Source organism: Drosophila innubila (genome assembly GCF_004354385.1).
Source record: "Drosophila innubila isolate TH190305 chromosome 3L unlocalized genomic scaffold, UK_Dinn_1.0 0_D_3L, whole genome shotgun sequence".
NCBI classification, from domain to species: Eukaryota; Metazoa; Arthropoda; class Insecta; order Diptera; family Drosophilidae; genus Drosophila; species Drosophila innubila.
The window spans coordinates 10371273-10394750 of record NW_022995376.1 but is presented as its reverse complement, the minus strand read 5'-3'; the positions used below and the strand labels follow the sequence as shown (position 1 = coordinate 10394750).

Sequence of the window (23478 nt, the reverse complement as noted above, 5' to 3'; positions counted from 1 at the left end):
GTAAGTGTGCAGCTGACTTATCGTTTGGGGCGCATTAGACACGCCCACTTGCTAGTGGTATAGTGTGTAGAGTGTAGTGTGTTGTGGGCTTATATGGGTGTTGTTGTTGTTTTTATTGACTTTGGCTGTCTAGCCTGGGAAGCTGTTGATGGCTTCGGTTGCTGTCGATATTATTGCTGCTGTTGCTGCTGTTGTTGTTGTTGTTGTTGCTGCTGTCGATGCTGATGTTGATGTGTTTTGACTTGTGCGCTGATTTACGGCCCAGCGCCTGCCGCGTAGCAATTTGTTTGACTGCCACAATGCAGCATGGCAGCGTTGCAAACTGGGGATGTTGCCATGGCCAACAGCAGCAACAGCAGCAGCAACAGCAACAACAACAGGCGCAAATTAACGCGCCAGTCGCCACATAACTTGCCGTACGCATAAAACATGTTAAGTAATCAATTGCTAAAGTGAAGAGCCAAGTTACAGAACGTGGCTTATATGTAGTACAGGCCAAGTGTTCATTGCCAATGCCAAAGGCAATGTGGCGGCCACAGTTGCCACATTTTTAAGGGCTAGCAAACACGTGCAACAACTGCTGTTGCTGCCGCTGCTGCTGCTGCGGCGATTGTTGCTGCTGCTGCCCGTTTGTTGTCGCTGGCAACTTCAAAGTATCCTGCGGCATAATGCGCTTAATAAACCATGAATCACTGTCCAAGAGGCTGTCAGGCAGTCAGACAGTCGGCCTGTTGCAGTGTCTTGGCCGTGTCTGGGGCAGCAACATTGATTTTGTCACGACGCAAACACTTTAAAGGCACAATTGCTAAAGTGCGCGAGCTGCGTCCACGTCCACGTCCAGTAAATGATGTGCGCATGTGATAAAGGGCCCGCAAACGAGCTCCACTCCAGCTTTAACCCCAGTTGCCAGTTGCCAGTACCAAGTTGCCTTGGTCCAGGCCGGCTGTTGTTGTTGTTGTTGCTGCTGTTGTTGTTTTGGTCGCCTTGTCGTCGCTTGAGTGGCATAAAAAACGGCTTGCACTTGGACTTGAGAGCTTTGAGTTTTGAGCTTGATCGCGAGAGCAAGAGCAAGAGCGAAAGAGTCAGCAACTATGGACCTTCTGGCTCCATGGGGGCTATCAACATTCTCAGGTGCGCCTGCGCAAAGACCTTTGTTTAGCCAATGGCCAACTCTTTTGTCAGCCTTCTACTTCTTCTTCTACAGCTGGCCAAAAATTGTTGCCAGTTGCCGGTTGCTTTTTTTTTTATTTGAAATTTTCTTCAGACCCTGTACTTAAAAGGTACAAAAGAGTTTATTAGGTTTGTCAAAAAAATGTGCGTTACAGGCAGAAGGAGGTGTATCCGACACCTTAAAGTATATATTTTCCTCATCAGCATGGACAAAAAATTTCAATTTGGCACATGAAGCGTGAGTTTAAAACCTGCTTTAAAGCTTTCTTATTTTTATAGTTTATTTCCAAAACAACAAGTTTTATTTTTCATTTTTATACACTTGTTTTAATTTTCTTGTATTTTAGAATATGTACAGGGTCTTTTACAGTCGACCTCTCTCGAGTGTAGCCTTACCTACTAGTTTTTTTATATTTTCTGACTGGCACAACCCTAAGCCCACCATCCAAGCTAGTTAAGTTGTTAGCTGCCCTCGGGGAGCACAAGCCGCACAGCTTCAAACTTAACTGCCAATTGTAGTTGTACTCGTATGTAAGTTCCCTTTGGCCAGGCAAAACCATTCAGCCATCCTAGCAAGCAACCATCGCAAGCATCATTAATCAGCTCGGGTTCATCAGCGGCAACATGGTTCATTAGCTTTGGTTAGTTGTTGTTGTTGCTGCTGCTAAGGCTGCTGCTGCCAATTTTGCTGCCGTGCCCGTTTGGCGGCCTGCTGTCGACGATTCTAATCATAAGGCACCAGCAGCGGCAGCGGCAGCCGTAGCAACTGTTGCGGTTGCAGCATTGGTCTCGTCTGCTGCAAGTTAATTGGCTAGAAGTTTTACATAGATGCAACTGCAGACTTGCAACTCCCCAACTGCAACATTGGCGGCAAAAATCTGAAACCGCAAACAAAACTCTACGTATGTTGTTGCAGTTGTTGTTGCTGTTGTTGTCGCCGCTTTGGCTTATTTGGTAGCAAAGGCAGCGACAGCAACCTATTATCAACATGCTCATGCTGATGTTGCAGCCTCAAATCCCGCTGCTTATTGTTGTTGCTGCCGTTGTTGCCGCTGCCGTTGCCGACTGTGCCTTATGCATATTTACATGTTGCCCAAGCCCAGAATGTTGCAACTTTGGCAGTGATCTTGTCGTCGCGACTGCCACGTCTGATTAGGCTGACAGTTTCCCGCAGCTTTTGCCAGCTACTGTTAGTTACCACATCGTGGGAAACAGCAGCAACTTGGTAACCTGGCCAATAAGGCACAATCGATGCAGTTTCGACATGGTTAAGGGTGTGCTAAGATTAGACAACAATTTGAAATACAAGCCTCAATAATTTGAAAAAGAATAGATTGGAAGATTCCAACTATAGAGCAATATTTTCTTGATTTATTTTATACAGACAATTTTTGAATTTTCTATCGTGTTCTATATTTTTATTAATTTGTTTAATTTTGTAGGTTTCTGAAAATGTTTGATTTAAAAAATTCTCCACTATTAAAAGAATCAATTTTTTTATGTTGTTATAGAAGAGGAAATAGTAAAATAAAAATAATAAAACATAAGATCGTAAAATATAAATGTATGAATTGAATAATAGGTATTTTTTTTGACTGAAAATAATTAAATAAATAATTTTAAAGCTACCCAGTCAGGGCCAAGAACAGCATTTGTGGCATGCCACATGATCAGAAATCCTCTTGGCGAAACGTTGACAAATCATGTTGGCAAGCCGCTTGACGCTGCCAACAAGTCTATCAAAACCTGACAACATTTGCATCTTGTTGGTCGAGTTCATATTTATGTTAAACCAGACAGACTACCATGGACAAGCGACGGCAGTTGCTCCTGTTTTTGGGATACACGACGGAGGGGCAGCTACTGTGCGTCTTGCGGCAAAACAGGATGCATAAAATTTATGAAACAACGACGCCTTTTGCTCACATAATTAAATCAGACAAAGCGCAGCTCATGTAAATCCAGACAGAGACTCCAGACTGGAGCTGAGATTGGAGCTGGATGGGAACTGACCGGATGCGACACAAGAAATGCAGCTTGACTATTTTTAATTACCATTGCGAGCTAAAGGCAACAGCTGCTGACTGACTGGCACTGTAATTGTTATAGTTTGTCAAGACTCTCGATGCTGTGGAACTGCAACTTGGAGGCATGCGAATCAATTACATATCCCCGGTCCGGGCAATCGACGTCGCTGGCGATTAACTGCAGTGACTTTACCTGTTCTCTCAGAGACGCGACTCAACGCGAATCGAAGCGACGCTTTCATTAAAGTGCAAATTATGACTTGCCAGTTCCGCCAGGTGTTGGCCTGGCCTATTTGTCTTTAGCCGCGTCTCAGATGCGACCGCTACGGTGATTGCCGCCCTTTTATATATAAAGTTATCAACGACGATCGTCGTCATCCTCTGCGATTAATACCCCCAGCAGTTACAGCATTAATTAGCGCTCTTTGAAATTTATAAATAAATTTATGGCATACTCGCAACAAAAGCAACTGGCGCTAAGAGCTCTGATTCAACTTCTCTTTCTTTACATTTTTGTATTTATGTATTTAATAACAGACATATTCAGTTTAAAAGCTATTCACAAAGTGCAACTAAGGAACATTTGTACTATCGTTGGTATAAGTAATTGATTAACTCGTTAATTAACTTGTAAAGCTTGGCTTAGACACACTTGTAACAGTCGATGACCTCCGTAAAGTAAATATGACAATCATGCACCTCATGCACCTTCTCCTGGATATTGGATTCGATCTCATTGTAGGCCATATGCCAGCGACAGCAACTGGCGCGTTTGGCCTTTATAAGACGACACAGGTACTTCATCACCTCGTAGACTTCGTCCATTTTATTGTCCTCAACAAGAAAGCAAATGTGCGAATACATTAAGTCCACATCGGCCGGTCTGGGCACCTGCTCCGACTTGACCCAATTGGCCAGCATATCCTTGTAATTGGCATCCATGAAAACATTCGGCTCGGGGGACTTGGAAGGAAGCTTTGTCACCGGACCTTTCACCACATCTTTCACCACATCTTTCACCAAGGAAACATTTGAAATTGATTCGTTGCGCGTCAGATATTTCAGAATTGCGGGATGTATATGCTGTGGCAGCTCCTGAACATAATCGGCAACAATTTTATCCGAACGACAGGCTCGCTTCAGCTGTTTATCGAGAGCTGCCTTGGATGTGGACGGCTGCAGGTCACTCTCATTCAAAGGACTCACAGGAGACGACGCCCCTCGCATCAAAGGTGGAGGCGGAGGTGGCGTTAAGGAACGTGAACTTGAACGAGAGAGCGGAAGTGGCTTCATCTTCATTTTCTTATGGGGAATTTCTTCATAGTCCTTGGGTTTCTTCTGCTCATCTCTTCCGGTTAACTGCAAATACTCCTCTGGAAAGTTGAGTATCTCGCGTCGAATCTCTTCTGGCAGCTGCGCCAAGACATCCTTATCGAAGTGTGCAATAGCCGATGGAGTGCACTTCTTTGAAATTGTCGACTCTCCAAATGGAATGAAATCTGTTGATGTTGATTTTCTAGCGTTCGCTGCGTTCTTTAACATGCTAAACACAGTTGGCTTCGCTTTGACCTCCTCCGGCTCCTTAATAACTTCCACAACCAAGTCATCGTCCAAGATGATGATTGAGTCTCCCTTTGGAATGAGCTCAAATCCTGTTGGCTTTTTGTTAGCTGCGTTCTTTAACATGTTGAGTACATTGATACTCGTCGACTTCGCTTTAGTTTCCACTTCTGGATCCTTATTGGGTACAGCTGCATTTGCTGGTTTCTCTGTGTTGATCGGAATAGTCAATTTGTATACCAATGTCAAGTGAAATTTTGAATTTCGACTTACCTTTTTGCTTCTCTGACATTTTCTCAAACATATTCTTGATCACATTCTCTTTCTTCGACTCGACAATATCATCCAATTTGCTTAAATGTATGCCAATGCCACGTAGCTCGTGCGGCGGAAAACCAGACTCCTTCATTAACTTCAGCACATGGGATGTTATGATTTGAAGATCGTCGGTGCTCTGCTTCAACAATGCAGACTTTGTCTGATTGTCGCAGACGCCGTGGCCCATATACTTGGACGTTTCCACAGGCGCCTCCGCGGCGCGTACCATAAGCTTTAAGGTGATTGATTTGGTCTTGCGCTTGATCTCAATCAGACGACTGTGCACCTCACCACTTAGTTGTTGTAGAAACTTCTCCAGTTCCTCGTTTTTGGTAAAGCGTATGCCATAATTGACCTCTGCAGAGACGGATTTCCGTTGCTAAAAGAATAGTACGTAGATTACGATACGTAATAAAGAAAATTAAAAGACCGGCTCACCTGTTCATAGACCAAAGGTCTTGGATCATTGCCCCGACAATTTTGGTACAGTGTCTGTGCCATTTTCTTGCCTAGCAGCATCTCCAGGCGCACCAGTGAAGCCTGCTGGACATCACCGCACGTCATCATGCCTGCCTGATTGAGTTTATAGGTCATGCTGCTGCCCACACCCGGCAGAACGTCCAAAGCCAGGGAAGCCATATACTTTGCTGCATCATCAGTATCCAGCAAATGCTGTCCATTTGGTTTGGCCAACTTGGTAGCCATGCGGGCCAGCAATCTATCAAGGTAAGTACTTTTGTAAATAGCTCAAGTTATACTTGTAATAAACTAACTTGTTCTCAGCCACGCCGGCGGAGCAAGGACACGCAGTTATGGTACGCACCTCCTGGCGCAGATGTGTTACAAACGTCATGACATCGACTTGCAGCTCCTGCAGCAGATCTGTCAGATCTACAAACATTTCATCGCAACTAACAGCCTCTATATTGAGTGTGTACTGTGCCACAGTGTCGTAAAGAGCGAAAGCCACCTGCAATAAAAAACAGTCATTATTAGAGTTTGGTTTATTATTTAACAAATGCAAAGCTCACCTGGCGATAGCCCTCAAAGTCATATGGTATGGTCTTCAGGTCAGGGCACAGCTTCAGCGCATGGCCAACAAACATGCCATTCTTCACACCCTTGGCTCGGGCTTCGTAGCTGCAGGAGGCAATTTCCGAGAGCGACATCTTCTTGTCAAAGCCAGAGCGCACCTTATCGGCCAGAACGTTGTCATGCAGTTGCTTCTCAAAACGCTGAGCAAAGAGCTCCTGTTCTACTTGACGATTAGCCTGAGGATGAATTGGCACATCGGTGGCTGCACCTCCGCCCTTGGAGTGCGTCACGGCAACGGGCAGGAAGCGTAGCTCTGGATGCTTGCGCAGACCCACGGATACAAAAAAGCAATCCATATCTATGTGCATGACGTACCGCTTGGTAGTCATCGCTGTGATTGGTTTCACTTGGCTGGCCAAGAGTGAACGTAGTTCTACACGCTTGGCAAATGGTTTGTTACCATGTGCATGGCGCAACTCACAAACATATTGCTTGAAACCGGCACCAAGAGTTGCAATATGATGAAGACGTGAGTTTTTATAGAACTCGCTGAGGAATGCGGGATCGACGGCAGTCTTTGCACTGTTGCTGCTATTGGCCACAGACACATTGGCCGCAGACACATTGGTTACACTGGATGAGTTTTTATCAGGGGAAGTGGCCACAGCCTGCTGCAGCTCCTTGAGTATGCCACCCAACTTATTCTCCAGCGCATCACATTCTTCTGTCACTGTGGAATCATTGTTTTTGCCTTTTCCAAAATTTAAACGAGGTTGTGTCGTTTTTTGATTGGTGTACAACAGAAACGGCTTATAGTCCAGCACACGCATCTCTTTTACACAGTCTACAACCCATTGGGCGCTGATTATCTTGCTGGTATCCATTTTGCGAACCTTTACATCCGGCAAATTGGACGCAATGATGAAATTCGTGTGCGATCGTTCATAGTGGTGATAGGTGCCGCCATGGACCATCATAATACGCTTCAGTTCGTCGGCTGACGGATTGGTCCGACCATTGACGAATATTGAAATGCCATCAAAGAGATTTGACTTGCGAAATGGATCACTGGCGACCGCAAATTGTTCTTCGAGCTTTGATTTCTTTGCTTCAAAGTAACCGCCCTGTAAATGTCAATTTAGTTGCTACGCAATCACTTTAATCAACACCTTTACTTACCCATTCACTAAATCCATTATCTTCTTCGCGTGTCATCGCAGACCCCGCAACTTTTGTATCAATTTGTTGGAATGACAATAATTTAAATTCTTTAAAAACAGCTTGAACTTGTCCGATAAGTTCGCAAATGCGATTAACGATAGTCATTTTATCGAATCGAGAATTTAAATGTGACAGCTCTACACAATTTCAGCTATTTTTCCAAGCAGAATTAGCTATTTTTTTAAACAGTTAACAGCACTGCTTCTGCGTGTAGTGCTGAAAAACATCATTTAAAATTGTTTTCTTGGTTGCGGTTTTATCAATTCGGTATAAAAATGTGGAAATATGGTCAAAATCAAATGAACCAAGGTCCGCAAGGTGGACAAGGCGGACCGAACATGATGCCCATGGGTGGCTTTATGCAGGGTGGAGCTGGCATGCATATGTCACCGCAGCAGCAACAACATCACCAGATGAACATGATGGGTCCCGGTGGACCGGGAGGACCCGGCGGCATGCAAATGAATCCGAATGCAGGTGCTGGGGGTGGACCGCCTGGTCTAATGCAAGGCATGGGTATGTCTCCACAGCACCAGATGCAGCAGCAGCAAATGATGCAAGGAGGCGTCGGCGTACCAATGGGAAATATGCCGCAGCAACAAGCGAATGTAATGCAACAACAAATGATGGGTCCACAGCAAGGAGTGGGCATGGCTGGCAGTGGCGGACCACAACAGCAGCAGCCCAATTTACCTCAACAGCAACAGCAGCAACAACACAATCCAGCCGCAGGTGCTGCTGGCGGAGGCGGAGGCAACAATATGCTGGCAATTTCTCAACCGAATCCGCACAAGGAAATCAACATTGTGCAGCTCTCACGTTTGGGCCAGGAAACAGTGCAGGATATTGCGTCTCGTTTTCAAGAGGTCTTCTCAGCACTAAAGAATATACAGCCTACATCACATCGGGATAATAATACAGAAAAGAAGGTGCAGGAATATTTTCGGACCATAAGATTGCTTTTTAAACGTGTGCGAATCATCTATGAAAAGTGCAATGATGCTGGCATGGACTACATGAATGCCGAAAGCCTGATACCCTACAGGGATGAGCCTGATCCGCGCATAGAGCCCTCACAGTGTGATGAATATCGTAAGGTCCTACAGGAAAATCAGGAACTAATCGAAACAGTTAAGCTGAAAAACCGGCAGTTACGCGAGATTATCGATAGAACACGTATTATTATATGGGAAATTAATACGATGCTGGCAATGCGTCGCTCATAGAATTACTTATATGTATACTTAATTAATTCCAAACTTTTGTTTATTTATGTAAATGTAATAAAAGAAAACACTTCATTGCTTAGTCCGTGCGTTTTCCAACACTGCTCATTTGTGATGCAGTAGAGAGCAAGCAGTTTGTGTTTTGTAGGCGACGACGGCGACTCATTTTCTCATTTGTGCATAAAAAACATAATAATAAAAAGACATTTGCGTTTTCTGTGAATCGTAAATAAGTAAAACAGCAACATCATGGCGAAAATGGCATTTCAGCATCAGGCCGGCACGGCAATGGAATGTTTAAGCGTAAGTTGTAAATTTCTCACACACACTTACAGGTAGCAACAGCGTTCTTCCTGTTTGTAGGTGTATTCTTATATGTATTTGTGCGCGTGTGTGTGAATGAATCGTGTATGTGAAATTGGGTCGTCTGACATAGAAATTGGCCCAAACTTTCTCGCTCTCAATCAGTTACTACTACTTTGTGGTGTTTCTCACGTTTAATATGTACTCTTTAGATTCCCATAACGCTGCATAAGGAGAAAGATTACGATCAGGAGGGCAGAGAGATACTAAAGTGTGGCTTTAAAATAGGTGGCGGCATCGATCAGGATTACAAAAAGAGTCCACAAGGCTACACCGATTATGTGAGTAGTGTTTAGTATATTAGCAGTGATCATAACTGTTAAAATAAATAATAATAAAGATAATAATAAAGAATAACTTTTTATGTTTTTTTAATGACTTATTTTATCAAGAAAATTTGATAATTATTTGCATTTAAAAAAATAATTATAACTGATTTTTACTTTTTTATTTAAAAAATTGACATTTCACTTTGAAAAAAAAACTATTTTTAATAGTTCTCAATTGCATTGAGTTTAAAAATTAAAAAAAAAATACAAATTTGAGAATTTTATATCTTAGTCTACACAATTAATTAACTGAATATACTTTTATAGGGCATCTATGTAACGGAGGTGCACGAGGGCAGTCCAGCTGCCCGGGCAGGTCTACGCATCCACGACAAGATACTGCAATGCAATGGCTACGACTTCACAATGGTCACTCACAAAAAGGCCGTGAGCTACATTAGGAAAAACCCAATACTCAATATGCTAGTGGCTCGCAAGGGAGTCACATCCACATAACTTAAATGGCTGGACCTCTATTTAAATCCGGTGTATTCAAGCGTTATATGAACTACTATCTACTACAATGCCTCCGTGTAGCTAAGGATCTCTCTTACCAGCGCTTTGGAAACTTAACATATTTATCTATAAGCATTTAAACTTATCACTTACCTTAACATTATGCATATCGCGCACTCATTTAGCCATATACATAACGAACAAAAATAGATATGTGAATGTAGCACGTAGAGAAAGCTTCTTGTTAGATTGATTGATTTATTTTGAATTGGTTTACGTTCTAGATTGACATATGCATTGTATACTCCACTTGTTGTACGAATTGCCAAGAACAATATTGCCAAAACCAAAAAGGACTTACCACAAGCTGCAAATCACATAGACTTAAGCCAATTTCACCAAGGGATCGAACATTTGCTCGATTTCCAAAGCATTACAAAGTGTATAAATCAAATTTCTCATGTACATTCTCAATAGAATATCATCATACTCTCGAAATAGGTCGGATTACTACATATTTATAAACAATTTTGTACTTTTATACACTTTCCACTTAGATACAGCCTCTATACAATCAGCAGCATTCCAAAAAAAAATAAGAACGCAAAGTTGTTGAAAACTAAATAGTACATAATTGTGATAAATGCCGTTACTTGTGCAGATGTGTTTTTTTTATAAATATTTATAAATACACATTATTTAAGTATTTTTAAAATGAGTTTTTAAATGTTGAATTGCATTGAATAAATGTTTGCCTCTAGAAAAGAGTAGAATTGTTTTCTTATCATCGATTTCGACCTTGACCTTGTGACTGCATTCTGATTAAATAATTGTAAGCAGATGCAGCTTGTTGTTGCTTTTTAATTACAATGTACTTTGGATTGACATACACACATACATTAATTTTGTAACGCTTTGCACCTAAAATTTGACAAACAAAATATACATAACTAGTTGTACGCAAGCATTTAGCTAATTAGAGGAATTAAATACACGTAATATGGTATTGTAGAACGAGGGAGGAACTTGCAGAAAGATACAGTTGATAACAGAAAGAAAGTGGCACACGTAGAGGGGGCATAGGGGAAGGGCACATTGCCACGCAGTGAGGCAAGAATACACCAGACTGAGTCAAGCTGCCAGAAACTATTTGTTGGCATATCCATTGGGATTTTGGCTCTGCCAGCGCCACGTATCCTCGCACATCTTGTCAATGCCACGCGTTGCCTTCCAGCCCAGAGCCCGCTCCGCCAGCTGTGCGTCCGCAAAGCATGTGGCCACATCTCCCGAACGACGATCGACCAGATCGTAGGCGACCTTCTTGCCGGATGCACGTTCAAAAGCGTGCACCAGTTCCAGCACAGAGCAGCCAACGCCCGTGCCCAGATTGAAGGCGAAGAAACCCGTCTCGGCAATGTTGCGCAACTTGTCCAATGCCTTGAGGTGACCCTCAGCCAAATCAACGATATGTATATAGTCACGCACGCCAGTGCCGTCCTTAGTGGGAAAATCACTGCCGTAGACACTGAGACGTGGCCGACGACCCACTGCCACCTGGGCAATGTAGGGCATCAGATTGTTGGGCTCACCATTGGGATCCTCACCAATGCGTCCGCTTATGTGTGCGCCCACGGGATTAAAGTAACGCAGCGAGACAACCGCCCAACGCTGTCAATAAATATATAAGACTTTAGTTTCAGAATAACAGCATACATACAGACATACAGCTCACCTTATCCGACTTGCACAGATCCTTGAGAATCTCCTCTGTGAAATATTTGGTTTTGCCATAAGGCGATGTGCAGTTGCCCGTTGGATGCTCCTCGGTGACGGGCAGAAACTTCGGTTCACCGTAAACGGTAGCGCTGGAGCTGTACACAAATTTGAAGACATTATTGTCGGCCATGGCCTCCAGCAGGACATTGGTGCCAGTCATGTTGTTGTGATAGTACTGCAGTGGTATGCGACAGGATTCGCCAACAGCCTTGAGGGCGGCAAAGTGAGCGACCATGTCGATTTTGTGCTGCAATTACAATTCGTAAGAGTAGCTAAAGATTAGTAAGCAGACAATTAACAAGAAAAAAAGCTTATCTACGACACGACGAAGATTTCATACGCGTAAAGAGCCCTGTAATCAATTTTTGACTGATCGTTCCTATGAAAGCTATCTAATATAGTAGTCTGATTTTATTCATAAGAAATTCATAATCTGTGAGATTAATTGAGATATGTCAAAAAACAAAATAAATTTCGAGCTATTGTTTTATAGACAACTAGATTATATTACCAGCTCCTCAAACTGGTCATATAGGTAAATACTTTATGGAGTCTGCCCAGCCTTCTTTAATGTGTTGCACAAATCGTGACAAAATGCTAGTACCCTCTCCAAGGGAAGGGTATACTCACAGCAGCAATAAGAGATTATTGTTGTGCTGCATCGAGTGCAACGTCAATGTTGACGTCGTCGCTTGCCAGCACACCAAGTTATGTGACTGAGGTCACGCTCATGCGTTGTATTCGAATAGCGCGAGACGAGGCACGAATAATACGGTCGGAAGTGCGCGGCAGTTGAGTAAACAATCGAGTTGCTGATAGCGCAGCCAGTTCAGATAAGAAAGATGGAAGACGACATTTGCTACGGAATGTGCCACATGTATCCAATTCGACTAATATGCCACGACACATTTGCTGACGTGCCACTAGACGGACGGACTCACCTCCTGGAAAACGGAGCGAACTTGCTCGCGATCCGTGATGTCCACACGATAGAAGTTGACCTTTTTGCCGGTGATTTCCTGGACGCGACTGAGTGCCTCCGGCAACTTTGAGGCGCCACCGCTGTACGCATTGCATAGATTGTCCACACAGATGACATTATAGCCAGCATTAAGCATTTCCAGCACTGTGTGGGAGCCAATGTATCCCGCGCCGCCAGTGACCAAGACAGTGGGTGGTGCCATATTCAATATTCGAATTTAGAACCGTACGCTTCAAGCTTGCACTATGTACTGTTTATTGACGGGGTCTGGTCTTCTTTGGTTCTGCTTATGGATCTGGAAAGTGAAAATTGGGCCAACTCAAGCGAAATTCTAATTGACGTCACCAAAAATTCGCTCCACACACTTACATATGCATACAAATACACATAGATACATAAATGCGGGAAGAGTTCTTGTTAACGGTGCTCTGCCAACGTGTGTATACTCACCTCTCAGTACACACAAGTAATTAACTTGGCTGATTGCCTGTCTGTCTCTCTGTCTGTCTGTTAGCAGCTGAATCACACAATTTATTGCCGATAACACGTTTCCACTGCGTCTACCCTTGAAATTGAATGTTTTTTGTTTTGTTTAAACATAAGCATGGACTGCTAATATGGCTAATGGTTGATGCTGACGCTTTTAGGTGGAGCTTGGAGCTGGTTAAAGATCGCTGACCTCTCTCTGCACGTCGAAACTGAGCGCTTCTTCAGTATGTGCTTTTTGTTATGTGTTATTAACGTAACTCGTTTCTTGCACTTGTCGTCGTCGTTCATTCATTCATTTGCGGCCTCCTACTTTCGGGGTTAGCTCGCCGATTGCCGATTTTGTTGTACGTCTGTTTTGCTGGGCAGTTTGCTCGCAACTGATTTCTGTTGATGTGCTGAGCGCTTTAAACTTGAGTGTTCCGCTCCGTATGTATGACTACTTATCAATATGGCCTTTATCAATGTCAACGCTAGCTGCAACTGCTAGCTCCGAGTCTACCGACTTGTTTCTGTATGCTTTTCCTCATTCTTATCAATCGTGCTCTTTTTATGCAACTAACAAAGCCAAGTTCAGGTAACAAAGTCTCGCTCAGAAGAATAATGATTCTCTCTCCCGCTCTCTTTGCATTATCAGCAAAAAGTAAACAATTAAGACTGTGTCAGTGCTGCCACCCGGCCTAAATATCTGATCTGGCATTTTAAATAAATTGCAAAAAGTCAGTGGTGGCAACTTTTGAACAGATAGCTATCGATAGTATAGTTTAAATCGTAAAATATGTCTATCGAAATCTCTAATAGATAGCTACGCAGGCAGCGACAGAGAAAAATATGTATTAAAATTGTTTTTACTAAATTATTTTATATTTGTAAAAGGTTAATCAAGCCACAACAATTAGAATGGCATCCGCAACGGTAAGAAATGTATGTATGCCACACTAACAACTAACACAGTAGCTTGGACTGCAGTTGCCACCAATACCAAAACAACGTCGCAAGATAACAATAATAAATTTGCATGCCAACTAGTGCCTAATTTTGAATTATTAATTAAATAAATGTTTTGCACAGGTGCCACTGCTTGACGATGATACGATACCTTTTGGTGAGGAAGATGAAATGCGCGATCCCAGCATTGCGGGCCAGAAATACACGTAAGCAATAAATGGATATAATATGTGTACATGTATGTATGTGTTATGCTCACCTGAGTCTACTTCTAGGCATCCGTATGTCACCTTCTTCCACCTGTTCTTCCGTGGCGCCTCCATCGTTATTTACATGTTCTGCGGATGGTTTAGTGACTCCTTTATTACTAGTTTTGTTTTCGTTGTGCTTTTCCTATCTGCCGATTTCTGGACTGTGAAGAATATTTCCGGCCGACTTTTAGTTGGATTACGTTGGTGGAACTACGTCGATGACGATGGCAAGTCACATTGGGTGTTCGAGTCGAAAAACGTGAGTCATTATTTATATCAATTGTTAAACGATACGATAAATGTAACGTAGTCTCCATCCTATCAGGGTCGCGTCAACAAGCATGAGCAGCGTATTTTCTGGCTGGGACTTATTCTGTGTCCGCTATTCTGGGGCCTCTTCTTTTTAATGGCGCTCTTTGGACTGAAGTTCAAGTGGCTGCTGTTAGTCATGATTGCCATAGCCCTTAATGCGGCCAATTTGTATGGTTACGTCAAGTGTAACTATGGTGCCAGCAAAGATTTAAACAGCGCCGCCACAGACTTTGTTAAGACACAGCTCTTCAAGAACGCAGTCGACATGATGACTAAACCCAATGCAGCTCCACCGACTAACGTGCGTCCGACCGGCGTTGTGTGAACTTGAATGTCAGCCCCCTTGCCAACATTGTCTGCGGCGCATTCCAAAGAACCTTTAGTCTTTATGCTAAGATAACTGTGGTCGTTTTTTCTGTAACATATGTAATACTTAATTTAGCATTAACTTTTCTAACTTTTACGCTGCTTTGTATTGAGTAAAAACATACATACGTTCTGAAACATTTGCTTAAAATCTCATTTAAATTCGTTATAAATATATTCCAGTTTAAATTAAAAACGATATTATTAAGTCCGATTCTTAGCTAATTGAACAGATTTTGATATATTATTTCATTTCTGCAGAAATTTGTCGAATGTCAGATTTTTTTTTTTGTATTTTATTTTGTAACTTCTCCGCACGAGGGGTGACTACAAGCATTCATACAATCATTCAATAGCTTTTATTGCTTTTGTAAACAAATGTTTGTTGTTTCAATTTGTCAATTTAAATCGCGCGCTGATTTATTATCTTAGCGGTGTGGCAGCCTTGTTTTCAATTTTTATGAAATAGTGGCAGCAAATAGTGTGGTTATGTGGTCACACTGGTGTCAGCCTGCGTCGTAAATCGATGAATTCATCGAAGTACGTTGCACATCACTACGACGTGAGCATTGCCGAAAAATTTTCATTCGTAGACGGAAATTATTGAAAATTGCGTGAATACATTTTGAAAATAAGTGCAATCTCATTGTGAAAATATTTGTAACTTTATTAAGTAACGCGTAATAAATCCAATACATTAATTAAAAGGTAGGTGGAGTGAGAATATAGTGTGGTTTTATAGCAAATTGTGTTTGCATATCAATATCGATTTTTATGCCGCTTCGTCGCCGGCACCTTGCGCACTCTTCAGCAAAACAGGGTGCTCCAAGCGAATAGCTGAAAAAATATCTAGATAAGCTGCGTTTTCATTAACTTTGTGTTGTATCTGTGTGGTTTGTTTTGTTAGCAAAATGCGTGGACGCGGCGGCTACATTCCACGTGGAGGCGGCACTATGCGCGGCGGCGGCGGCTACTACAACAACCGCAACTCCAGCAATTACGTGAATACGCGTACCCAGGGCAATTATCGTCCCAATAATGGACGCTACGAGAACAACTATCATCATAATAATAATCGCTACAGCGGAGGAGGCGGCGGCGGCGGTTCCAATAATGATCACTATGACAATCGCAATCGGGACAAGTTCAACAACCATCATAACTCGAGCTCCGGCGGACGCTATGACTCCGGCGCCGGTCACAAGCGCAGCTATGTGAGTGTAATACAATTAATTAATTATTTAATTGTTATAATACTCATTTATTTCCTATTTTTAATACATGCAAATTTATGAAATCTTTCCCGTAGGATACGTCACGCGACCGCAACGATGACCGCAAACGGCCCCGTCAAGACGTAAGTTTATTTTTGCCCCAAAAGCAAATGCTAATGCGCCCAATAATAAGTTATCAGGTCTCTTAATGCATTATATACGATTTATACAGCCAATGGTTAATGTCTGTGTAATTTTAATGAGTTTCCAAATATTTATAGCACTTGTTGTGAAGGTTTAACGTTTAACGCCGGAAACTAGAGCGTAAATGGAAATGCACGAGTAAAATGATAGTGCACTCAAAGTTGTCAGAAAAGCACACTTTGAGAAAGCAAAAGACTCAATTTAAATATATTGCATATATATAAAATAATATTATATATAGCAGCAGCTACGCATATAGCAAAGATTTTGCCACAGCGACCGATATATATACGTATATATATATATAGAGAGAGAGAAATTGAAGTGCAGCCTGCAGGCTGCGAACAATCTTGAATCAGATTATGATTGAAAGAATATTGTGTGTCCATATCTTAAATAACTTAATGCCTGTAACAACAGACAGTTTCTTCTTTTCGACAACAGATATATATATATCTAGAAATATATATAGATGCATATATAGAGAGAATATGTATATTTGTATAATCAATCAATCAATCCATCTAAATAGCTAAAAGTCTAAGGTTTGTTCATCATGCTATTACTACTACTACTACTACTACTACACACACTTGCTCCAGGATAATGATTATTACATTTGAGATAACCCAGTTTATAACTATATATATCTATAAATATATATATATAGAAATTCTTTATCATCCACAAAAATATGAAAATTATAAATATATCTACCTATGTATATTCGAATATCAAATCAAAAACAAAACAAAAAACAATGCTCCTCTACACTCCTTCCTACTCATCAATCGTCATAGGATTACCGTCGCACGTCCTCGTCAAATGATCACAATGATCGCCCATCGTCGTCATCGCAGAATATGGGCTCATCATCGTCCAGTTATCATCAACGCAGCAGCACCGGCGGAGGCGGCGGAGGTGGTGTTGGTGGTGGTGGCGGCGGCAGCTCTAGCTCGTATAGGCCACGAGATGATTCGGGCAGTCAGCGACATCAGCGTGACTCGTCAATGGGCCCGCCAAAGCGACCACTAATGCGCAGCGTTGCCGGCAGCAATTATATATCACGCCCGCGGGGCTCAATGTCCATACGCGGCGGCATAATACGCAACAACATGCGCGGCATTGGCGCCTTGAGGATCGTGCGTCCACGGATCAACGAATCCAATGATCTGCGCACTATGCGCCGCCAGCTTCTCTATGCGGCACAAAAAGATCGCGCACGCTTGCTCAAGATACAACAGCTGAAAAGGTAAATAGACAAACAAACAAAATCAATATCAAAATCACAACAGAATACAATGAGAAATGTCGTAAGGAGAGAGAGTATAAGAAATCAAATAGATCATGTGATAGTCAATAGTGCCAATGAAGCACGATACGCTCCCAGTGAATGAATAGAGCAGTATATACTATACTATACTATACTATACTAGATGTGGATTATGTGTGTGTGTGTGATATGAACACCATATAGATATTGTATGCCACATCGAGAGAATCTAATCCCCGAGTGTTATCAACAATTATTGGCTAAATTCACAAATTGAAGGGGTTTTTCAAGAAACCATATATATATATATATAGACAGAAAGAGATTTTTCACAACTTCGTTATATACCTATAATCCTGTAGAAATGTCAATCAAGACATCGACACTCAACACTATGACAAAAGTAATTTGTTAGCCTACATCTTAATATATGTGTACTTATCACAATTTGCATTTACGCCTTCCCCCTTCACCACAAATCAAAACCAAAACAAAACAAAATACAAAAAATTGAACATCAATCAATTCGAATTCGAATTCCATCGTCTAGCTCGTTGAGACGTCAACGCCAGGGAGGAAACAGCAGCGCTAATTCTAGCGATGATAACGATGACTCTGATAACGCTGACAAGGATGACGATACTGTTAAAAAGAAGAAGAAAAGCAATGACGATGATGGCGACGATGACGAAGACGATGATGCCAACGACGATAAAGATGTCGCCGATGAGGAGGAGGAGAAGAAGAGCGAAACGACTAAAAAGTCGCCAAGCAAGAAGCGTAACAGCAAAACAGCTAACGATGATACCGAGGTCAAGGTCAATGATGATAAGGATAAGGACGAGGAAGATGAACAACAGCAGCACGAAGATGGTAATGACTCTAAGAATAAGAATGATGATGATGAGGCTAAAGGCAACACCGATGAATCGGGCGATGCCGATAAGCCCAAAGAGAAGAGCAAATCATCAAGTACAGCCGAAAAGTCGACAGGTAAGAAAAAGGACAAAGACGGCGGCGACAAATCAAAGAAATCGTCCAGCAAAAAGGAGCGCTCTTCGCGCAAGGACAAAGATGAGAGCGATGAAGAACGCAAGGAACGTCGCACCACTTCACGTCATCGCGACGAGGATCACAGCAATCTGCGCAAGCGCACCTTTATCAAGCTGACTTGTGTCCATTGTCGCATCAAGTGCGTCACTTTCAAGGTATTTCGGTTGCATAATCAGTTCGTTTCTAGTACTTAACAATTTGCATTCATTTTAACAGGAGTACCATTACCATCTGAATTCACGGACACACAAGAACTCGATGCGCACCGTGGCATTGCGCCAGAGAGCCGACTTGCAACGCATGCGCGCCCGTCAACGCACCACACAGCGTGAGATTGAGGAGAACAGCAAGGAGGAGTACGAATCGCGCTATTGCCGCCTTTGTCGTTTGGCATATCGCCAGCCAAAGAACCTCCATCAGGCCTCGGAACACCATAAGACGATCAAGAAGTTCCTGATGCCATACTGTGGCTCCTGTCACTTGGCCTTCAAGAATGCTATGCTGTACGAGAACCATCGCTGCTCGTTGGAGCACATTAGAGTAAGATGCCACAAATCTTTTGGATATTGTTTATTATACCCTGTGACGAGAATATATTAAGTGTGGGCAAGGAATGTAAAAGGCAGTTGAAGGCGTGGCGCATCCCATAAAGTATATATTCTGGATCAGCAATAACAGTCGAGCCGATATCTGTTCGCCTGTCTGTATCAACAAACAGAACTCAAAGCTAGAAGCTCAAAATTTGTATATATAGAGGTCTGGCTGTACCCTAAAAATGCCATCACGATCTGATAAGATATTCAAGATATGCGAAAGATATTCAAGAAAAAAGAAGAGCTTGTGGCGTGTTTGTTTATGTGTGTTATACAGTATTTTTATTTTTATGTACGTGAAAGCGATATTAGGGTATCTAAGAGCACAGGGTGTATCGTAGTCGGGCCCTCTCGACTATATCTTCCTTAGCTCTTTTCTATCTTATTAATCGTATATTGCTCCCACAGAATAAGGCGCGCAATGATGAATCTGGATCGGAGGACAGCGTTGATGAGCGTGAAATAGATTTGAATAAATTCCTTACCGTTGATTCGGTAGGCGAGATCGATGATGACATTATGGATGCCGATGTTGATGCCATGTTGCTTGAGGCTGAAACAGCTCAAAAGAGCACGGATGAGGAGACTCGTAAACGCGGTCTCATTGGTCCAGAATTTATCAAATCGGTGGACGCATTCTATTGCGAATTGTGCAATCATTATTCGCCCAAGCAGGGCGATGATACCTTGGAGGACTACACAAAGAAGCATTGCTTGCAACATTCACATGTAAAGAACTATTTACGCCACAAGGAGGAGACCGAGAAGAAGTCCAAGTCGGAAGCCGGTGACGATGATGATATGGAAGCTGAGGAGGAGGATGTCAAAAAGGATTCTAAAGATACTGATGAGGCTGAAGCCGATGAAGACATTGAATTGGAAGGCAAGGAAGATGAAGAAGATTACGAGGGTGAGGATCCCGATGATTCACATGAAGAAAAACTTTGGGAGGATGTGGACAAAGATCTGGGTGATCTCTTGGCCGAAGTGGAGCCATTGGGCCACGAAGAAGACGAAGATGAGTCCGTATTGAATATTGATATTGAAAGGTCAGTTGCAATAAATTAGTACAATTTACCAGGGATCACAAATAAGAGTAGTGAGTTTGAATTTATTAAAGATTCTAACTATAAAAATTAATTTAAACTCTTGATTTGAGATCTAAATACAATAGTTATGAAATAATAATTAAACATTTGTATTTTTAAATCAAACCATGCCTTTTATTTTTAAATTTGTGTACTGAAAAAGATTTTTTATTTGTTGTAATAAAAACTTAAAATCTGATTTATATTTCGATTTTTTAATACAAATTTTTCATGGGTGGTGGATTTAATTATTATTTTATAAATATTTTGATTTATTTAAAACATGAGGTATTTATAATTTACTATGATTTTCATTAAAAAAACTACAATCGTTGCGATACTAATTATAATTTGGAACTATTGCAGCGAGAAGAACAAGCCCAATAAGGACGAAGCCAATGGCAGTGCCGATGAGAGTCCGAAGGAGACAAAGGCTACGCCTACCAAGACAACGGAGAAAAAGGTTGGCACACCAATTAAGGCAGCAGCAGCTGAAAAGCAGGAGACGCCAGCGGCCAAGAAAGCAACGCCCAAAGCAGCAACCGCTACCAAGGCCAGCCGTCCCGGTCCGGCATCAACGAAACGACAAGTTTTGGTCAATTTGAAACGCACTTCAGCTGCGACAATTAAGGCGGCTACCAAGCCAGCAGCGGATTCAAAATGAGCACGGGCCGTCCATAGTCCCAAGCACCCATAGATAACTGCAACAACCAAAAGCCAGTGATTTGGTTGCAGCAATTTTTAAATTACAAATAATACAATTGAAATTCAACTTTTACATGGCATCATGTACATCTGGAACTACACAACAATGTGTGTAGTTGAGCGCGCGAGTCATGTTTAATAAACTTAGACTTAAATCAACTAAACAAACCACACACCTGTGCGGCATATGGAGCACTTTTAATATACCTTTCCAGCCGAGTTACCTTTCTAAACTTGAAACTGGCGCCGTCCAAAACAATGGAATTTACAGGGCAGCCAGGGCGATAGAAACATAGAGATGGAGAGCGGGAGAAAGACAGAAAGAAATGGCAGCTGTTTAATTTGATTAAGTGGATTTGTGGTGTGCCGCCTCTTATCGGATGTATTTATTAACCTTGGACACAAACTATGCTAGTGCTGCCGTTGCTACCGTTGCAGCATTGGAGTTTATTTCCGCTCCAAGAAGACAATGTGGTAGCTATGGCAACTGCTGCCAACTGAAAGGAAAACATTTCATTCCATTTCATAATTTTTCGCCAAATTAACTTTCACTGCATGTCACGTAGGATTGTGGATTTTAAATGAATGAGGCGCAGATGTGGCGAGATGGCGATTGGATGTGTTGTCTTTGCATGTGCCACAGCATTATACAATATGCCACTTAATATGCGTTAATATATAGAGGCGCCTTTCTCACCATCGCTGCTTCAGTTGCTTCCTTTCCGATGTATCTGACACAATCACAATGTCAAGTTTTGATTTGGTTATATCTGCAGTGGCTGTTACTGTCTGTCTGGTTTTTGATATGACGTCCACTTGGTTGCAAGCCGCAACTTGACTGCCTGCCGATGCTTGAACGTTAATTCCTGACAATCGCTCATTGGGTGCTTTGGTTAAATTGCATTCAAGCTGCCACAAGATTTATGCGCGCATTGTTCTGTGCCACAAATCCGGTTTTTGTCTGCTTGCCGGCTTCAGTTTCAGCTTCGATGTTGGCCCACGTTACTATTAACATTTAATCTCTTGCTCCAAGTTGTTTATTTTTTAGTGGCGCTTTTTGTTGTATTTTTGGCGCTTCTATTAAGAAATTTCAACGGGTGCTCTGCGGCTTTTATTTTAACCATCTTCCTGTTGTGCGGCTTTTTTGTTTTTTGCACTTTACCACATTTTAAATGCCAAGGTGGTCTGTTGTGTTTGCGGCTTTTGCTGGCCAAATCAAGTTTCCTAGACTTGCAGCAAGTAAAAAATAGTTTTGTTAATGCCAGGCAACGCACTATAAATTGAATTGGATACCTGCTAGGTTACGCATTTACTGCATTACCGCTGGGCATTGACATTTCTCATACACGTATCTAAATAGTTGTTAAATTAAATCATTTGCCGACTCCATTGAAATGCCAACTGGCTGAATGGATGTGGCCAATTTGCGGGTTCATGTATGCTCAAAAGACATTATTATTTTTCTTGTGCGGGTGCGTGGCTAATTGCTGGTATTTAAAGACTACAGCTTTGTTTTACACATTTTCACATCGTTAAGTATATGTTTATTTGTTAAGTTTAGTTGTGAATTTTTCTTGTAAATAGCCTTGACACTCAAAAGATGGAATTTGCATACGTTCGACGTCGTCTATACAAAATGATATCTGTTGTCCAAAATGTTGGTAATAATTTGATTGTACAATCAACGGTTTTGTAAGGCAAGGTCTTAACTTTTTTCTCTCTTATTGTTTCTTAACTAAATTCCAAAATTGGCCGTTGGCGATGTCTGTTAATTTTGTAAATGCGCGGCTAACAGACTGTTAAATGTGTAAATAAGAGAAATCGATAACGATTGCAGCTCTAATCCTAGCTCATTCACAATAACTTTGACTTTACTAATGAAGCTCAATTATCGATTTAAATGACAGAACTTAATTGAATAAAAAGCATAAAATAAGATTTTAGCATGCCCATTCTTTTTGCTATGCTCAATGCTTAATTGTAATGTGTGAATATTTCACACGACTCTTTGACAGCCTTGTGACTGCCTGATCACCAAGCGTTTAAGCCATGTTAATGGATGAGAACCTAATTGTTGTGCGACCAACAACACCATGGCCGGCTTTGCCGACTGGCATTTTGGGAAACTCCAAATGCTAATTGATACCGCGAAGATAGCTGCAATTGCCTAGCAAGCTGCACTACATATTTAGACATGTATGTGGATACAAAGTTCCGCATAAAAAACTGTTACATCAGACGGCAATTTTTGGCACGCAATTAAAAATGAAACATGGATGTGGATGTGGATATGGATGTGTTGATTTTTGCATAGATAACGTAAGGGCGGAGCTTGTACGCCAAATAAGCAGTGCTACCACACTACATGCAGATGTAGCACGGGCGTAGTCACCAAAAATTGTTTGTACACTTAATTTTAAATATTTTCAGAATTATACTAACGTTTTTATTTTGTAAAAAATGCTTTCCAGAAATTTAAAACATAATAAATACAAGAAAAAAATTAAAAAATTTAGCTTACT

The 23478-nt window shown here is 41.8% G+C and overlaps 6 protein-coding genes across 10 annotated transcripts; 4 read left to right on the top strand and 2 right to left on the bottom strand.

Annotated features, from left to right (window-relative positions):
- Positions 1 to 3621: 3621 nt before the first annotated feature.
- On the bottom strand, positions 3622 to 7409 carry LOC117788666 (DNA repair protein REV1). Its single transcript, XM_034627500.1, has 6 exons — positions 7290 to 7409; positions 6107 to 7234; positions 5849 to 6045; positions 5514 to 5793; positions 5031 to 5454; positions 3622 to 4966 (listed from the first exon to the last, which is right to left on the bottom strand). Exons 1-6 carry the CDS (start codon positions 7323 to 7325, stop codon positions 3840 to 3842), a joined length of 3192 nt encoding a protein of 1063 aa, XP_034483391.1. The 5' UTR covers positions 7326 to 7409; the 3' UTR covers positions 3622 to 3839.
- Positions 7410 to 7556: 147 nt separating this feature from the next.
- Positions 7557 to 8753, top strand: LOC117789239 (mediator of RNA polymerase II transcription subunit 30). The gene has a single exon (XM_034628348.1). It carries the CDS (start codon positions 7607 to 7609, stop codon positions 8555 to 8557), a length of 951 nt encoding a protein of 316 aa, XP_034484239.1. The 5' UTR covers positions 7557 to 7606; the 3' UTR covers positions 8558 to 8753.
- On the top strand, positions 8721 to 10417 carry LOC117789242 (tax1-binding protein 3 homolog). The gene is made up of 3 exons (XM_034628354.1): positions 8721 to 8860; positions 9073 to 9201; positions 9517 to 10417. Exons 1-3 carry the CDS (start codon positions 8807 to 8809, stop codon positions 9703 to 9705), a joined length of 372 nt encoding a protein of 123 aa, XP_034484245.1. The 5' UTR covers positions 8721 to 8806; the 3' UTR covers positions 9706 to 10417.
- LOC117789238 (UDP-glucose 4-epimerase) lies at positions 9953 to 13635 on the bottom strand. Of its 2 annotated transcripts, XM_034628346.1 has the most exons (5): positions 12914 to 13635; positions 12423 to 12758; positions 11438 to 11728; positions 10853 to 11373; positions 9953 to 10821 (listed from the first exon to the last, which is right to left on the bottom strand). In XM_034628346.1, exons 2-5 carry the CDS (start codon positions 12663 to 12665, stop codon positions 10674 to 10676), a joined length of 1203 nt encoding a protein of 400 aa, XP_034484237.1. In that variant the 5' UTR covers positions 12666 to 12758; positions 12914 to 13635; the 3' UTR covers positions 9953 to 10673. The 2 variants fall into 2 exon arrangements, with proteins under 2 accessions (XP_034484237.1, XP_034484238.1); XM_034628347.1 differs by having other exon boundaries at positions 10676 to 11373.
- An 83-nt stretch (positions 13636 to 13718) lies between these two features.
- LOC117789241 (uncharacterized Golgi apparatus membrane protein-like protein CG5021) lies at positions 13719 to 14982 on the top strand. 4 transcript variants are annotated; one of them, XM_034628351.1, is made up of 4 exons: positions 13719 to 13873; positions 14021 to 14103; positions 14173 to 14407; positions 14474 to 14982. In XM_034628351.1, exons 1-4 carry the CDS (start codon positions 13850 to 13852, stop codon positions 14783 to 14785), a joined length of 654 nt encoding a protein of 217 aa, XP_034484242.1. In that variant the 5' UTR covers positions 13719 to 13849; the 3' UTR covers positions 14786 to 14982. The 4 variants fall into 4 exon arrangements, with proteins under 4 accessions (XP_034484242.1, XP_034484240.1, XP_034484241.1 ...); XM_034628349.1 differs by having other exon boundaries at positions 14459 to 14982; XM_034628350.1 differs by having other exon boundaries at positions 13732 to 13864; positions 14459 to 14982.
- A 447-nt stretch (positions 14983 to 15429) lies between these two features.
- LOC117786560 (glutamic acid-rich protein) lies at positions 15430 to 21127 on the top strand. Its single transcript, XM_034624883.1, has 8 exons — positions 15430 to 15534; positions 15734 to 16040; positions 16136 to 16183; positions 17045 to 17496; positions 18068 to 18725; positions 18787 to 19110; positions 19572 to 20212; positions 20618 to 21127. Exons 2-8 carry the CDS (start codon positions 15738 to 15740, stop codon positions 20913 to 20915), a joined length of 2724 nt encoding a protein of 907 aa, XP_034480774.1. The 5' UTR covers positions 15430 to 15534; positions 15734 to 15737; the 3' UTR covers positions 20916 to 21127.
- The last annotated feature ends 2351 nt before the right edge of the window (positions 21128 to 23478 follow it).

Bases quoted from the DNA above. Each gene is read 5' to 3' on its own strand.
- LOC117788666 (XM_034627500.1), bottom strand. From the start codon at position 7,325: ATGACACGCGAAGAAGATAATGGATTTAGTGAATGG. The intron at 5,794-5,848 runs GTTAGTTTATTA...TTACCTTGATAG, and splicing joins GCCGGCGTGGCTGAGAACAA to ATTGCTGGCCCGCATGGCTA. The intron at 4,967-5,030 runs GTAAGTCGAAAT...CGATCAACACAG, and splicing joins AATGTCAGAGAAGCAAAAAG to AGAAACCAGCAAATGCAGCT.
- LOC117789239 (XM_034628348.1), top strand. From the start codon at position 7,607: ATGTGGAAATATGGTCAAAATCAAATGAACCAAGGTCCGCAAGGTGGA.
- LOC117789242 (XM_034628354.1), top strand. From the start codon at position 8,807: ATGGCGAAAATGGCATTTCAGCATCAGGCCGGCACGGCAATGGAATGT. The intron at 8,861-9,072 runs GTAAGTTGTAAA...TGTACTCTTTAG, and splicing joins CGGCAATGGAATGTTTAAGC to ATTCCCATAACGCTGCATAA. The intron at 9,202-9,516 runs GTGAGTAGTGTT...ATACTTTTATAG, and splicing joins CACAAGGCTACACCGATTAT to GGCATCTATGTAACGGAGGT.
- LOC117789238 (XM_034628346.1), bottom strand. From the start codon at position 12,665: ATGGCACCACCCACTGTCTTGGTCACTGGCGGCGCGGGATACATTGGC. The intron at 11,374-11,437 runs GTGAGCTGTATG...ATTTATTGACAG, and splicing joins ATCTGTGCAAGTCGGATAAG to CGTTGGGCGGTTGTCTCGCT. The intron at 10,822-10,852 runs GTTTCTGGCAGC...AGTCTGGTGTAT, and splicing joins AATGGATATGCCAACAAATA to TCTTGCCTCACTGCGTGGCA.
- LOC117789241 (XM_034628349.1), top strand. From the start codon at position 13,850: ATGGCATCCGCAACGGTAAGAAAT. The intron at 13,874-14,020 runs GTATGTATGCCA...TGTTTTGCACAG, and splicing joins CATCCGCAACGGTAAGAAAT to GTGCCACTGCTTGACGATGA. The intron at 14,104-14,172 runs GTAAGCAATAAA...GTCTACTTCTAG, and splicing joins ATTGCGGGCCAGAAATACAC to GCATCCGTATGTCACCTTCT.
- LOC117786560 (XM_034624883.1), top strand. From the start codon at position 15,738: ATGCGTGGACGCGGCGGCTACATTCCACGTGGAGGCGGCACTATGCGC. The intron at 17,497-18,067 runs GTAAATAGACAA...TCCATCGTCTAG, and splicing joins AAGATACAACAGCTGAAAAG to CTCGTTGAGACGTCAACGCC. The intron at 20,213-20,617 runs GTCAGTTGCAAT...GAACTATTGCAG, and splicing joins TTGAATATTGATATTGAAAG to CGAGAAGAACAAGCCCAATA.